Source organism: Hyperolius riggenbachi, chromosome 6, assembly GCF_040937935.1.
Source record: "Hyperolius riggenbachi isolate aHypRig1 chromosome 6, aHypRig1.pri, whole genome shotgun sequence".
Lineage (NCBI taxonomy): Eukaryota > Metazoa > Chordata > Amphibia > Anura > Hyperoliidae > Hyperolius > Hyperolius riggenbachi.
Genome location: NC_090651.1, coordinates 389,143,629 through 389,158,435, shown reverse-complemented (window position 1 = coordinate 389,158,435; position 14,807 = coordinate 389,143,629). Strand labels below are relative to the sequence as shown.

The 14,807-nt window shown below is 48.4% G+C and overlaps 1 protein-coding gene across 1 annotated transcript; it reads left to right on the top strand.

The window, feature by feature from the left end:
- LOC137523132 (uncharacterized) lies at nt 1-14,035 on the top strand. Its single transcript, XM_068243367.1, has 4 exons — nt 1-74; nt 5,671-5,860; nt 10,036-10,173; nt 12,101-14,035. Exons 2-4 carry the CDS (start codon nt 5,688-5,690, stop codon nt 13,044-13,046), a joined length of 1,257 nt encoding a protein of 418 aa, XP_068099468.1. The 5' UTR covers nt 1-74; nt 5,671-5,687; the 3' UTR covers nt 13,047-14,035.
- Nucleotides 14,036-14,807: the final 772 nt, after the last annotated feature.

Here is a 14,807-nt window from a genome sequence, read left to right as displayed (position 1 = left end):
CTCAAACTCTCCCAACTGCTCACTGCTGCCTGGTAACTGCTAGTTGCTGCCTGGTAACTGCTCACTGCTGCCTGGTAACTGCTCACTGCTGCCTGGTAACTGCTCACTGCTGCTCGCTGCTGCCTGGTATCTGCTCGCTGCTGCCTGGTAACTGCTCGCTGCTGCCTGGTAACTGAGTATCTGCAGATCTCATAGACTATGAATGCAATTTGCAGGAACGGATCTTTGGCAGGAACAGATCTTTTGCAGATACTGATCTTCTGTGTCTGTACAGCATCTTTGTGTGCAGCATCTTGCAAAGATTTTTATCTGATGGGGAGTTCAGCTCCATAGAATAGACTGTGTAGGTGTGGCTCTCATACTACATGGAAGGGGGTAACATTGGTCTGTGATCTTTCATTTTCCAAAGACTTTTATCTCAAGTGTGTATGAAGCATTAGTGGAAAAGAGGCCTAACTTTGCACACAGAATTTGGATAACTCTGCATCAACTCGGAATCATTTGCATCTCATTCCCATCCCTCCATACATGATATGATCAATCAGATGCAAATATTTCTGAGTTTATGCACATTTATGTAAATTTGTATGCAAATATACACAGCTTGAATACGGACCAATCCCTGTAAACATGGGTGGGATGTGATTGGTCCATTTACAAGCTGCATAGATTTGCATACACATTTACATACATTTGCATAAACGTGGAAATATTTGCATCTGATTGGTCCTCCCTACAGGACACCTGCATCCACTGATTGCTCATGAGACTCCGCCTCCCATCCATCACCGCCCTATATAGCCTCTCTACTGGGGAGAGGTGGAGGATAAGGTGGTTTTAGCTGTGATTTTAGTAACACAAGAAGCTAGGAGCTGCAGCATTGTGGTGGGTTACTGGCTAAGTTTTCTTTATATTATCACTATTTGTTTCAGCTTTGTGTGGACAGATGACTTATCTGCATCATGTGACGGCTGCAGCATAGCTTCCAATTGTTCCTCTTTGGGAGTCCTGTCCCTCTGTCCCTTTTTCCTCCTCCTCATTTGTCCCTCTTTTAGGACTTTGTCCCTCTTTCTATGTAAATATATATATGTCTCTACTAAAAGAATGTGTTTGACTCTAAACTTCCTATCCTTTAAATTGATATTACTAATTTTAAAATGTTACTATGAAGGAAAATGACCCAGGATAGAGAGGACCAGTGTAGTCTGAATTATAAAACATATCTTTCTTATGAAATCTTTATGGTATGCATGATTAGGGGGTGTGTTGGGGTGTGGCTTAAGTGTCTCTCTTTCTCATCTCAAAAAGTTATGGAGGTATGTTGTAGCATCTATGTAGGTGAGTATAGCTCAGCCCCTTGTAAAGCTTGCTGCACCTGGGACAGATGACTGCTGCCTGCGCTGGTATATGTGGTGACTGCAGCATCTATGTAGGTGAGTATAGATCAGCCCCTTGTAAAGCTTGCTGCACCTGGGCCAGATGCCTGCAGTCTGCGCTGGTATATGTGGTGACTGCAGCATCTATGTAGGTGAGTATAGATCAGCCCCTTGTAAAGCTTGCTGCACCTGGGACAGATGACTGCTGCCTGCGCTGGTATATGTGGTGACTGCAGCATCTATGTAGGTGAGTATAGATCAGCCCCTTGTAAGCTTGCTGCACCTGGGACAGATGACTGCAGTCTGCGCTGGTATATGTGGTGACTGCAGCATCTATGTAGGTGAGTATAGATCAGCCCCTTGTGAAGCTTGCTGCACCTGGGACAGATGACTGCAGTCTGCGCTGGTATATGTGGTAATTTCAGCATCTATGTAGGTGAGTATAGATCAGCCCCTTGTGAAGCTTGCTGCACCTGGGACAGATGACTGCAGTCTGTGCCGGTATATGTGGTAATTTCAGCATCTATGTAGGTGAGTATAGATCAGCCCCTTGTGAAGCTTGCTGCACCTGGGACAGATGACTGCAGTCTGTGCCGGTATATGTGGTAATTTCAGCATCTATGTAGGTGAGTATAGATCAGCCCCTTGTGAAGCTTGCTGCACCTGGGACAGATGACCGCTGCCTGCGCTGGTATATGTGGTGACTGCAGCATCTATGTAGGTTAGTATAGATCAGCCCCTTGTGAAGCTTGCTGCACCTGGGACAGATGACTGCAGTCTGCGCTGGTATATGGTGACTGCAGCATCTATGTAGGTGAGTATAGATCAGCCCCTTGTGAAGCTTGCTGCACCTGGGACAGATGACCGCTGCCTGCGCTGGTATATGTGGTGACTGCAGCATCTATGTAGGTTAGTATAGATCAGCCCCTTGTGAAGCTTGCTGCACCTGGGACAGATGACTGCTGTCTGTGCCGGTATATGTGGTAATTTCAGCATCTATGTAGGTTAGTATAGATCAGCCCCTTGTGAAGCTTGCTGCACCTGGGACAGATGACTGCAGTCTGTGCCGGTATATGTGGTGACTGCAGCATCTATGTAGGTGAGTATAGATCAGCCCCTTGTGAAGCTTGCTGCACCTGGGACAGATGACTGCAGTCTGTGCCGGTATATGTGGTGACTGCAGCATCTATGTAGGTTAGTATAGATCAGCCCCTTGTGAAGCTTGCTGCACCTGGGACAGATGACTGCAGTCTGTGCCAGTATATGTGGTAATTTCAGCATCTATGTAGGTTAGTATAGATCAGCCCCTTGTATAGCTTGCTGCACCTGGGACAGATGACTGCAGTCTGTGCCAGTATATGTGGTAATTTCAGCATCTATGTAGGTTAGTATAGATCAGCCCCTTGTAAAGTGAGCTATCTTTATTGTATCTCCTTAAAATCACTGATAGCTGTACTGACACGGTGCGGTCAGTATGTCAGAGCGTCACGCTGTTCACAGCGCATTACCCTGGTGCACCTAATAGAGAATTGCGTTGCCCATAATGTCCGGTAGTTCCAGTGAGCACTAAGGTGGAGTGTGCGTTCTGCTTATTAACATTAAAATCGTTAATTACCATTTTAAAAGCATTTTATCAAACACATTAACTAATTGGCTGATAAAAACTGAAGCTGTGTACCAGGCTTGGGTCTCTGCGCCAGCGAAGTGACGGGATTGTATCAGTACAGCTCTTATGCTGGGTACACATCATGGGCATTTTTGGTCGGGTTTTTTTTTTTTTTTTTCCCATTAGATTTCCAGTTTGATTCTGTTATCTCTTATCTAGTTCCATTCACTTCTATGAGAATATGATCAGACTGGTTGGAAATGATCTATCGGACCATCTATATAATGCTGGGGATACCCGGTACGTTTCTGTACCATATATCGAGCAGCTGATAATATTCAGCTGGTCCGATCACGCCGCTCGACCCGCACCTGCTCGATTCCTGCCGGCGGACAATAGCAGGGAATCGAGCGCTGATAAGGAAGCGCCGGCGGGGACAAGCGGTAATAGATCTGTGGGGACGCGGCGGGGGTCGATCCAGCGGCTAATTGTCCGCCGGATCGACCCATGTATTCCCAGCATAACACAAAATTGTGTGTATCCAACAAAGATGACTTAATGTAAAAGGTTCTGGTCTGTAATGTGTATGTATAGTCTTGTGGCTGAGGGGGCTGCACACACAACCCTTTGGGGCTCATTTCCCCTGAGCACTGCGTCTGTCTCGGGCGTGGCACCCATGCTGCTGTGAGGGGGGGGGCTGCACTGATGTGGCTCTGAGAGGGCTGCACACACAACCCTTTGGGGCTCATTTCCTCTGAGCACTGCGTCCGTCTCGGGCGTGGCACCCATGCTGCTGTGAAGTTGCAGCCGGTTGCTCAGGCCATGCACAGATGTCGGGATTCAGGTGTCTGTCACAGAAAGTTGCAGCAGCTGTTCAGAATCGCACAGGCTATTGCTGGAATAGGCAGCGTTGTACTGTGCGATTCTGATGCAGGAAAGTGGTTCCCACACAAATGGGACTAGCCAGTAAGTTGCTCAGATATCCATGTATGGGCGGATTGACCAGGAGACCGAGTTCTGATCAGAGAGGTATCTGTAGCCTGCCCATACACAGCAGACCAATTCCTGAGACTTCAGCAGGGAAGTCTTTTGGCAATTGGCCTTGTGATGCCCTCTGTCAATGTGCCCCGCCCATATATTTAATACTGTCTGCTGTCTCCACTGTGGCTCTCAATCTTCCACATGGCTGGCTTCCAACATCTCACGGGCTGTGAGCTTTATGGAGGCCGCCCACAATGCAGAAGATGCATGGCGACAGCAGGCAGTATTAAATATGTGGGGGTCACATGGGGAAATGGCACTGGGGGTTCTGTCACTTGCCCCGATATTGCTCACCATTACTGCTGTGCACCCGATCCATCATCAGCCTGACATTGTGCTCGCATCCTTCATCGGGCGTGCTGGTGGCGGCACAGATTTGCATCTCATAATTTTCAGATGCTTGATCAGCCGCGAAGTGATGGATGTATGGGGGGCCTTATGGGCCTGTTCTCACTTGTGCGGGAATCCCACTCAAGGCAAACTGCTAGCGGTTTTGCAAAAACCGCTACAACATGTAACACTATGGCAGTGTTCTCATAGCGTTAACCGCAAATGTGTTACATGCAGCGGTTTGCCGGCGATTAGCATACGTGGCACCGCTAATCGTGATTGCTCCCAACTGCCGCAGTGTTTAGTTATTTATATTTTTGTAATGTAACTGGTGGCCAGCTGTTGCTGGCGGAAGAATTAGTAGTGTTTTTTTTTGTTTTTTTGTTTAAGCTGTCTTTTGACAGTCCCGATCACTAACAGAGCGCCAATGTAGCTGTAATTCCTATTGCAGCCTATGGTGGCGCCAGCTGCATCCAAATCTCCAGTACTGTAGCCCTAAACAGTGTCACTTACCTGGGGCTTCTAATCCCCCCCCCCCCCCCACTGCAGATACCCTGTCCTGCACCATCACTCCAGAATCCTCCATTCCCTGCTGCGAGTCACCATCCAATTATTGGTTTACTCTCGTGTCCAGGAGGGGCTTTCTGTGCAGTAAGGAGTTTTTATGTACTGCACCTGCGTAGTAAGGGCCCAGAGGCGGGAGCGAGGCCGGGCGTGGCAAAAAGGGCCCAGAGGCGGGAGCGAGGCCGGGCGTGGCAAAAGGGCCCAGAGGCGGGAGCGAGGCCGGGCGGGGCAAAAAGAGCCCAGAGGCGGGAGCGAGGCCGGGCGGGGCAGAAGCTGCAGTGACATTTGTCTAGTTAGATGAAGAATTTGGCGGTGACTCTTGGCAGGGAAGGGAGGATGGTAGGAGGGCAGCATGGGACAGGATCTCTGCAGGGGGCCGTTAGAAGCCCCAGGTAAGTGACACTACTTTTATATAGGGCTACAGGATGCACATGACTTTCCCCAGATAGCAATGAAACCTGGGACTCTCTAAATATATTTACAGTATTCCAGGTGGCCATACAGCTGTAGATTTGGCAGCTGAATTGACCATCTGATTCCATAATTGAGTCAGATGGAAGTTGGTGCTGCCAAAAGCATGCCCATTGACAATGCACATGTATTGATTGGACTTGCTGTGAGAAATCTCAGGCTGACATGGTTGGGTGTGGTGTTAATAGTCAAGCGAGACAAACCCCAGCTGCATTGGTGTCTGACATGCCTGTAGTCTTAATTCCCTCTGATCAGTAAATTTATTTTATTTTTGTTTTCTAGACCTTTGCTCACTGAAGATGATTGTGGAAATCGAGGCTGCTATTGGCTTTCTTATGCAACTTATGGGCAAGAAGAAGCGTCTGAGTGAGGACAAGCTGTTTGAGCTGGGCAGCACCATGGCCCATCTTCTGTTTAACCGCTATGTGGAGCACTGGTACCCAACCGAGCCCCACCGGGGTCAGGCCTACAGGTAATCTCATGTCTTCACATCAACTAACCTTTGGGCATCCATCTTTTGTGCTGTACAGGTTTCCCTACAAAGTGAACACATTGGTATGCCAGGCACAAGCGGTATAAAGGACCAGTTTCTAAAATGCAATCTACACATGGCTCCTCAGTAACCAGTCATGTGACAACTGATATAACTAGCTGGTAATGCGCAGAACATGCTGCTGGTGGGACCTGAGGGACAGGCTTGAGAATTCCAGTGTTACAGAAAGCTGTCCTTATCGCTGTCCTTATCATCCAGCACCAATGGGGATTGCTGGATACATGTGCTTGTCTGTTGCTTGAGCAACTGGTCAAAATAGTCAAACAATTGCGCCCCCTAGCCACAACCTAGCAGTAAAGCTGATTTACATCAGGTGCCTGTGTGGCCACTCTGCTGAATAGGCCTCCTCCAGACCAGCTTTCTAATCAAAGGCAGGTTTACTGCGTACCGCCTCTCAGGTCCATGTTTTGTGTGAAGTCCACTATCAGCAGTGTGCACATGCCTGAACTTGAGGACTGGCTTGAGAAATGCATCAGTACAGAACTACAAAAAATGGCCGCTGGAGTCCACATTCAAGGACACATACTGTAGTCTTATATAAAATGGCTGCTGGAGTCCTGATGGAGGGAAAGGCAGAACAGCAGCGACCTGGCGAGTGAAGGGTGCAGTAGCCCCTCATCGGCATAAACTATGCTGGCAGTAGTAGCAGTCACTACACAGATATGACACTCGGCCAGCAGCAGCCATGCATTAGCAGCCAATACCAGAGGTGTAGCTGGGTCTTCAGCACTCGGTGACACTCAGTGTTTGCGCCCCCTGGTGACAAGCTGTGACCCATAAGGGGTCAGTCATACTGTCCCAGAAATGATTGAGTTTTAGAATTTCCTGCATGTCTGATCCACACCTGATTAAGAACAGGATCGATTTTCAGATCAGCACTGCACAAAATCGATCCTGTTCTCCATCCGTAGCAGATTGGACATGCCGGAAATGATAGTGTCCCATCCATCTGGCAGGAAATTGCATGGTGTGTACCGGGCATTAGGGGGTTGGGAGATACGCAGAAATACACGTGATCTACTTTGCTGATGCAAACATGACAAGTGCTGATTACAGCAGGGAGATGAGACAAAACTCCAGGGCAGAGAGCAGGAGGAAGCAGGGAGAAGATTGGATCCTTCAACCGTCTTTCATAGACTCTCTAACGGAAAGTGAAACCTGTAACTGCGCCCCCAAGATGCAGCGCCTGGGGACAAATTTACCTCCCCCCCCCCCCAAATCCCCCGGCTACTCCTCTACCCCAGGGATGCGTCCTGTCCCCGCTTCTCTTCTCCCTTTACACAAATGAGTGCAGATCCACGGCAGACTCTGTTAAAAGTCATTAAATTTGCGGATGACACCACCATTGTTGGCCTCGTCACCAAGGACAACATCCGGGAGTACCAGCAGCAGGTGGAAAGACTATGCCACTGGGGTAAAGAGAACAGCCTGGTGCTCAACACGGCCAAAACCGTCGCACTTATAATTGAATTTAGGAAGTCTGCTCCTACCCTTCCTCCCATCTACATCGATGGCACCGAGGTGACCAGAGTGCCCGGCGCTCGCCTGCTGGGCACCACCGTCTCCAGTGATCTCAGTTGGAGAGTCGATCTCACGTCAACCCAACGGAAAGCCCAGCAAAGACACTTCTTCCTCCACCAATTGCGAAAGTTCGGCATGGCGCAGGAGATCCTAACATGCTTTTACACTGCCACCATTGAATCGATCCTCTGCTCCGCCATCTTGGTCTGGCATGCGGGAGCCACCGCCAGTGACAGGCACAAGCTACAGAGGACCATCAGGTCGGCGGAGAGGATCATTGGGAGACCTCTGCCCCCACTTGACCTCCTGTATAACACAAGACTGCGAGCCAGGGCTCTGAGGATTGCAAGTGACCTCTCTCACCCAGGCCACAGTTTTTTCACCCCACTTCCACCGGGTCGGAGACTTCGGGCCATTCCCCACCAAGACCAGCAGACACGAACTTTCTTTCCGATGGCCATTAGCCTCCTGAACTCCCTTAACATCCTACCACCCACTATCGGCGCCCGACCACCCGCATAGGAGCGGCAGACTTCGGCTGTGTATATCCAATTGCTGATTGTATATTCGGGTATGCTTATATTTGAGTATGATTGTGTCATTCTAACCCTTTTCCTGCCTTTCTGTCTATGTACTGCTCCATTGTGCCAAACCCAATTCCGGGCCTGACCCAGTCATGCTTGGCGAAATAAAATTGATTCTGATTCTATAGTATTCCTTCAACAGTAATCACTCATTCGCAACCACTAGGTGTCGGCCACCACTGTACCAGCAGCAGCCACTAGGTGTCGGCCACCACTGTACCAGCAGCAACCACTGGTTATCAGCAGCCACTAATGTGCCAGCAGCAGTGTCCTGTATACTGAAGGACAATTAACCATTTACTGTACTTAGCTTGTCCATGGAAATGTTGTCCAAATGTAATGGGCAGAGTGTAGCTAGGGGTGATCAGCAGAAACTGGTATTTAAAGGGACCTGAAGTGAGCAGGATATGGCGGCTGACATATTTCCTGTCAAACAATACAAGCTGCCTGGCTGATCTCTTGGCTGCAGAATCACAACCCTGAAACAAGCATGCAGGTAATCCAGTCACACTTCAGTGAGAGCATGTGATCTGCATGCTTGTTCATGGGCTATGGCTATATATTAGAGACAGATGAGCAGGACAGCCAGGCAATGAGCATTGTTTAACATTGAATAAATGTCTGCATCCATATCACTCACTTCAGGTTCCCTTTGCGTGCGCTAGTTTGGGCCACCTACAGTACTAGGTTTTGGTTAAACAATGTGGCTGATTGGTTGGGGTATACTCTGGATGGCTGGCTGGTTGGGGTATACTCTGGATGGCTGGCTGGCTGGTTGGGGTATACTCTGGATGGCTGGCTGGTTGGTTGGGGTATACTCTGGATGGCTGGCTGGTTGGTTGGGGTATACTCTGGATGGCTGGCTGGTTGGTTGGGGTATACTCTGGATGGCTGGCTGGTTGGTTGGGGTATACTCTGCATGGCTGGCTGGTTGGTTGGGGTATACTCTGCATGGCTGGCTGGCTGGTTGGTTGGGGTATACTCTGGATGGCTGGCTGGTTGGTTGGGGTATACTCTGGATGGCTGGCTGGTTGGTTGGGGTATACTCTGGATGGCTGGTTGGTTGGGGTATACTCTGGATGGCTGGCTGGTTGGTTGGGGTATACTCTGGATGGCTGGCTGGTTGGTTGGGGTATACTCTGCATGGCTGGCTGGTTGGTTGGGGTATACTCTGCATGGCTGGTTGGGGTATACTCTGGATGGCTGGCTGGTTGGTTGGGGTATACTCTGGATGGCTGGCTGGTTGGTTGGGGTATACTCTGGATGGCTGGCTGGCTGGTTGGGGTATACTCTGCATGGCTGGCTGGTTGGTTGGGGTATACTCTGCATGGCTGGCTGGTTGGTTGGGGTATACTCTGCATGGCTGGCTGGTTGGTTGGGGTATACTCTGCATGGCTGGCTGGTTGGTTGGGGTATACTCTGCATGGCTGGCTGGCTGGTTGGTTGGGGTATACTCTGCATGGCTGGCTGGTTGGTTGGGGTATACTCTGCATGGCTGGCTGGCTGGTTGGTTGGGGTATACTCTGCATGGCTGGCTGGCTGGTTGGTTGGGGTATACTCTGCATGGCTGGCTGGCTGGTTGGTTGGGGTATACTCTGCATGGCTGGCTGGCTGGTTGGTTGGGGTATACTCTGCATGGCTGGCTGGCTGGTTGGTTGGGGTATACTCTGCATGGCTGGCTGGCTGGTTGGGGTATACTCTGCATGGCTGGCTGGCTGGTTGGGGTATACTCTGCATGGCTGGCTGGCTGGTTGGGGTATACTCTGCATGGCTGGCTGGCTGGTTGGTTGGGGTATACTCTGCATGGCTGGCTGGCTGGTTGGTTGGGGTATACTCTGCATGGCTGGCTGGTTGGTTGGGGTATACTCTGCCTGTCTGGCTGGGCTTCAGGCATGGGGGGGGGGGGGGGGGAATCATGAATGCTTCTAATCTATGGATACCTGATGGACTTGGCCACGCTTTGGTTAAACTTGGTTATGTCATTTCTAGATGCATCCGTATCAATCCCTCGCAGCCTGTAGACGAGACCTTGCTTGCGGCTTGCACACTCTGTGACATTGACTACAAAAAACTTCCACTCCCAGAAGAACTGACCGTTTGGATCGACCCCTTTGAAGTTTGTGCAAGGTGAGAATGTCTCGTATGATTACTAGTATAAGTTTTTCTACTGAAAACCTCAACTACCCCACTTGGTGCTATTTGCCTTCTTAAAACAGAAGGTATCTGCGATAATTCAGATTTAAGTGTGTAACTGGTTACCCACAATGCACCTCTGCTGAACATGCAAATTGTCTCTTTATGCACCTGAAGCCAGGCTTGCATCCAGAACTGCTGGTGTATAGGAAGAGTATAGCTTATACATGTTACAGAGCTGCTGGTGTATAGCGAGCCTATAGCTTATACATGTTACAGAGCTGCTGGTGTATAGCGAGCCTATAGCTTATACATGTTACAGAGCTGCTGGTGTATAGCAAGCCTATAGCTTATACATGCTACAGAGCCACCCCCCCCCCCCCCCCCCCACATATGCACACAACCTGTTTCAGACCTGTTGGGTTGATGTGGCTCTGTAAAATATATGCTATAGGCTTGGTACACACCAGCAGCTCTGGATGCAAGCTTGGCAACAGGGGCATAGAGAATTTACATGTTAAAGGACTTAGGAGGCCAGATTTGTAAAAATACATAAAAAAAGTTAGATACCTGTGTGTTTGCAAGGCACGGAGGACGCTGTCCACGCCCTCCGTGCCGTTCTGCCGGGTCCCCGCTGCTTAATATGCCCCGAACGACCCCCGACCGCACGGCCCGGGTCGGGCTCTCCAGCCTTCACAAAGATGGCCGCCGGAGCTGGCCGTGGCTGCGCAGTCCGCATAGCCATGAGTGCGGCTGCGCAGCTCTAAGGCCAACTCCCCGATCCACGCTACTGTTACGTGGATCTGGGGGGTTGGCCTTAGAGCTGCGCAGCCGCACTCGTGGCTATGCGGACTGTGCAGCCACGGCCAGCTCCGGCTACACTCGCGGCTATGCGGACTGCGCAGCCGTGGCCAGCTCCGGCGGCCATCTTGGTACAGGCTGGGGAGCACGACCCGGGCCGTGCGGTCGGGGGTCGTTTGGGGCATATTAAGCAGCGGGGACCAGACGGGAGGGCGCGGACGGCGTCCTCCGTGCCTTGCAAACACACACACAGGTATCTAACTTTTTTTTTTTTATATATTACAAATCTGGCCTCGTAAGTCCTTTAAAGTAAGGCAGATCCCACTAAGCGCTGCTTTTTTAGGAGGTCTTTTAGTCCCCTATACTTATTATATAAACCTGTTACGCAGCGCTGGACATCAGTTTAGGTTACATACAAAAATTAGGGGTTACAAACAGCAATATGACAATACAGGAATACATGCAGACCAGATCACACAGCACAGTATGAGTACAAGGTAATGCTTAGTCACTGGATGGAGCATGGAGATCACACAGCACAGTATGAGTACAAGGTAATGCTTAGTCAGCCACTAGATGGGAGCATGGAGATTAGGCAAGTTAGGTTCAGATCCATAGGATGGGTGCACAGTAATGGAGGTGCATGATCAGGTAGGACACACAAGGAGGACCCTGCCCGAAGGCTTACAATCTAGGTGGAGAGGTAGGGGACCAGAGTTCAGCTGAGTGTTTAGAGCACGAGTGAGGTGGGATAGGCCAGAGTGAAAAGGTGGTTTTTTTTTTTTTTTTTTTTTTTTTTTTGGGCCTTCTTGAAGATGGAGGGCTCAGCCCTATAATGGGGGAGGGAGGTGGAGAGGTCCATAGTGTTGGAGCAGCTCTTGAGAAGTCTTGGAGGCGTGCATGGGATTGGGTGCTGCAGGGGCAGTCAGGCAAAGTTCCCTGGAGGAGCGGGGTGAGCAGCTCTGTGTGTATCTCTGAGTAAGATTGGAAATCTAGGTTGGACAGGTTTTGTGGACAGATTTTGTAGTGGTTTTAGGTCACCCTAAGCTGCTTGGGTACTCTGTAACTACCCCACTTGTATGCACAGAAACATTGATGTATGCATCCTTGCTCTTTCCAGGTTTTCTGAGAAGACCAACTTCTTCCGAATAGCTGTATTTCCACATTCTACTCATCTGGATAACGAAGTGACTTGTACAGATGAAGTGGTGGCCTCTCCAGAATTTGTGGATGATCAATCTGATTTTCCAGATGAAGGAACCTACATTGTATGTGAGGCAGTGTCAGATGAAGAACCACCCTTTGTGTATGAGGAGTCAGATGAAGAAATAGCGTTGGCTACTCCTCCAGATTATGTGGATGAAGATCCATCTTCACATAACATGCCAGTTGTTATAGCTACATTTCCTAGATCTCTGGAGGAACCAGTCTTTTCAGATGAAGAACCAGCCATAGTAGCTACTATTCCATCGGTTGTGGTGGAGGAATCGGTCTTTTCAGACGAAGAACCAGCTGTAGTAGCTGTTCTATCAGGTTTTGATGAGGAACCAGTAGCTTCAGATGAACCAGCCATAGTGGCTACTGTTCCATCTGTTTTTGAGGAACCAGTTTTTTCAGATGATGAACCGGCTGTAGTAGCTACTATTCCATCAGTTTTGGAGAACAAACAAGCTGAAGAAACTAATCTCCCTGCTGAGGAACTATCCAGTGAAACAGAACTCTTATCTCTTGTGGAGAAAGAAATGGCTGAAGAAACTAGACTCTTACCTATTCGTGAACTGGCAATGACACTAATTTCATCACATGTGGAGAAGGAGTTTGTTGATGTTGACAAGTGTTCCGACTATTCCTCAGACTGGTCTTCAGGGTCACATTCTGGTAACTCGTCAGATGATGACAATCCGACTCATAAGCTGGTAGAAGAGAAGTTTCTAGAAGAGATTCTACTAAACTGTAAACAGATTGAAGCCATCAGTTCTGATTCATCTTCAAATGCTGAGACTGCAGTAAGTGAGTTTTCTTCAGATGACTGTGAAACAAACGGCTCCGATGCAGACTCGGCCTAACGCACCACGTACGCAGAAGATGGGGACAATCTTGGTCTCCTCTTCATAAGGCTGCTTGCACTTGGCTACAGAATTCAGCACTTGTCCTGCATTCTGGTTTATTCAGGAATATCTTGGCTTACATAACCATTAAGGGCAGATTAGCAGCTTCTGTCTGAGGCCAGACACTGGTGAATCTACTTCTCTAGGCTCAGTATGTTGGCCAAACTGGGGCTGATGCTTTGATATCCCACTCAAGTGCCCAGCTGGCAATGGTCTTGGATGACTTGCTATCCAAAAGAAGTCAGTCTGCCACATTACTCAAGTGGGAAGAAACTGGTACAAATAGAAGTTGCCATGAGGTTAGGAGCTGAGTATTGAATCCCTGCTGTCCCTATGGAGTCTGGTTGTTCTGTGGGTGACTCAGAACAAGTACACATCCAATTTTGCCACTTGCATGTAGTCCAACATTCTGAATTCTATGAACAGATTTTAGGTAAGCTCTCATTCTAAATGGTAGTAAAATCAGCCAATCAAAATTGGATGTGTATGCACCATTGGATAGCAGGGTGACTTCTTCTTGGATATTTGGGTAATCCTGGTAAACTAGGATGCAGTTGACTTTTTATATAATCTGATTTTATGTTTAATATATGCTCAGGTGTTTTGAAACCATCAAGGCCTAAAGCTTTTTTTTATATTTTTTTTTTTATTTTTTTTGCAGTTGGTTGACACAAAGTTTGACTTGTAGCTGAGGTACTTGTTAAGGTCCAGAACCAGTTAAGACTTGAGCTCTGAATGGAGTTATGCCTGTCATAAGAAAATATGGCTTACATTTCTGGCTCCCTCCATTAGCTGCATAACTGATCTAGGAAAGGCCTACAGCCACATTGGTCAGTACTACAGCCAGAAACATCAGAGCTTCCACATCGCTCTGACAGGCTTCTGACCTAGCGCTAAATGCCCCTCATGCTATACAATTTTCTGACAGATTTACCTGCCAGATCAATTTTCCAACATGTCAAATCTGAATTTCAATCGTTTATACAATTTTTTTTTTTTTTTTTTCAATCGCTTTCCATAGTGAATGAAAATTCAGATTGGATGTGTTGTAAATCGATCTGGCAGGTAAATCTACCAGAAAATTGTATGGTGTACCTAGCATTAGTTGTACCTGTCCTTGTTTCAACTTACAGCAATTGCATACAAGACTTAAGGGAGGTTTGGTGGCTAGGTTTACTGGAGTCTACCTAGCAATAGTCTTTTTAGAAATACATATTTTAACACTTTGTAAAACTTGGTGTCCTGAATGTTTCAGGTTTGCAGCCAACCAGCACATTTAGTTGCTGCCCTTCCCTTTCTGGGTTCAAAGTAGAACCTGGTGGCAACAAGCAACCAAACGGGGTCGGCCATAAGTAAACCCGAGAATTGATGTAGTTAAGCTACATGTTATAGATATGGTGGTTTTGATGTGGGGTGAAGGTGCTATCTGAGGACATTTTTTACTTTAGACTGACATGGCCAAGAATAGTCAACTACTGACCTACACTTTCTCTAGAGAATCTTGAGAACCTGTTAGGTTATACCATTGTCATGACAATGTACTGCCCCATTGTCCTAATCTCCTATGCCAGGGTTTCTCAAACCTGTCGTCCTAACTCCAACTGTGCAGGCAACCTCATCTACGCACAGGTGGGTATATAAATACTGTCTTAGGGTAGGTGGGTTCCATGTAGCTGAGATTACCCCACCAGTGCACTGGTGAGGTTGCCTGCAAAACGT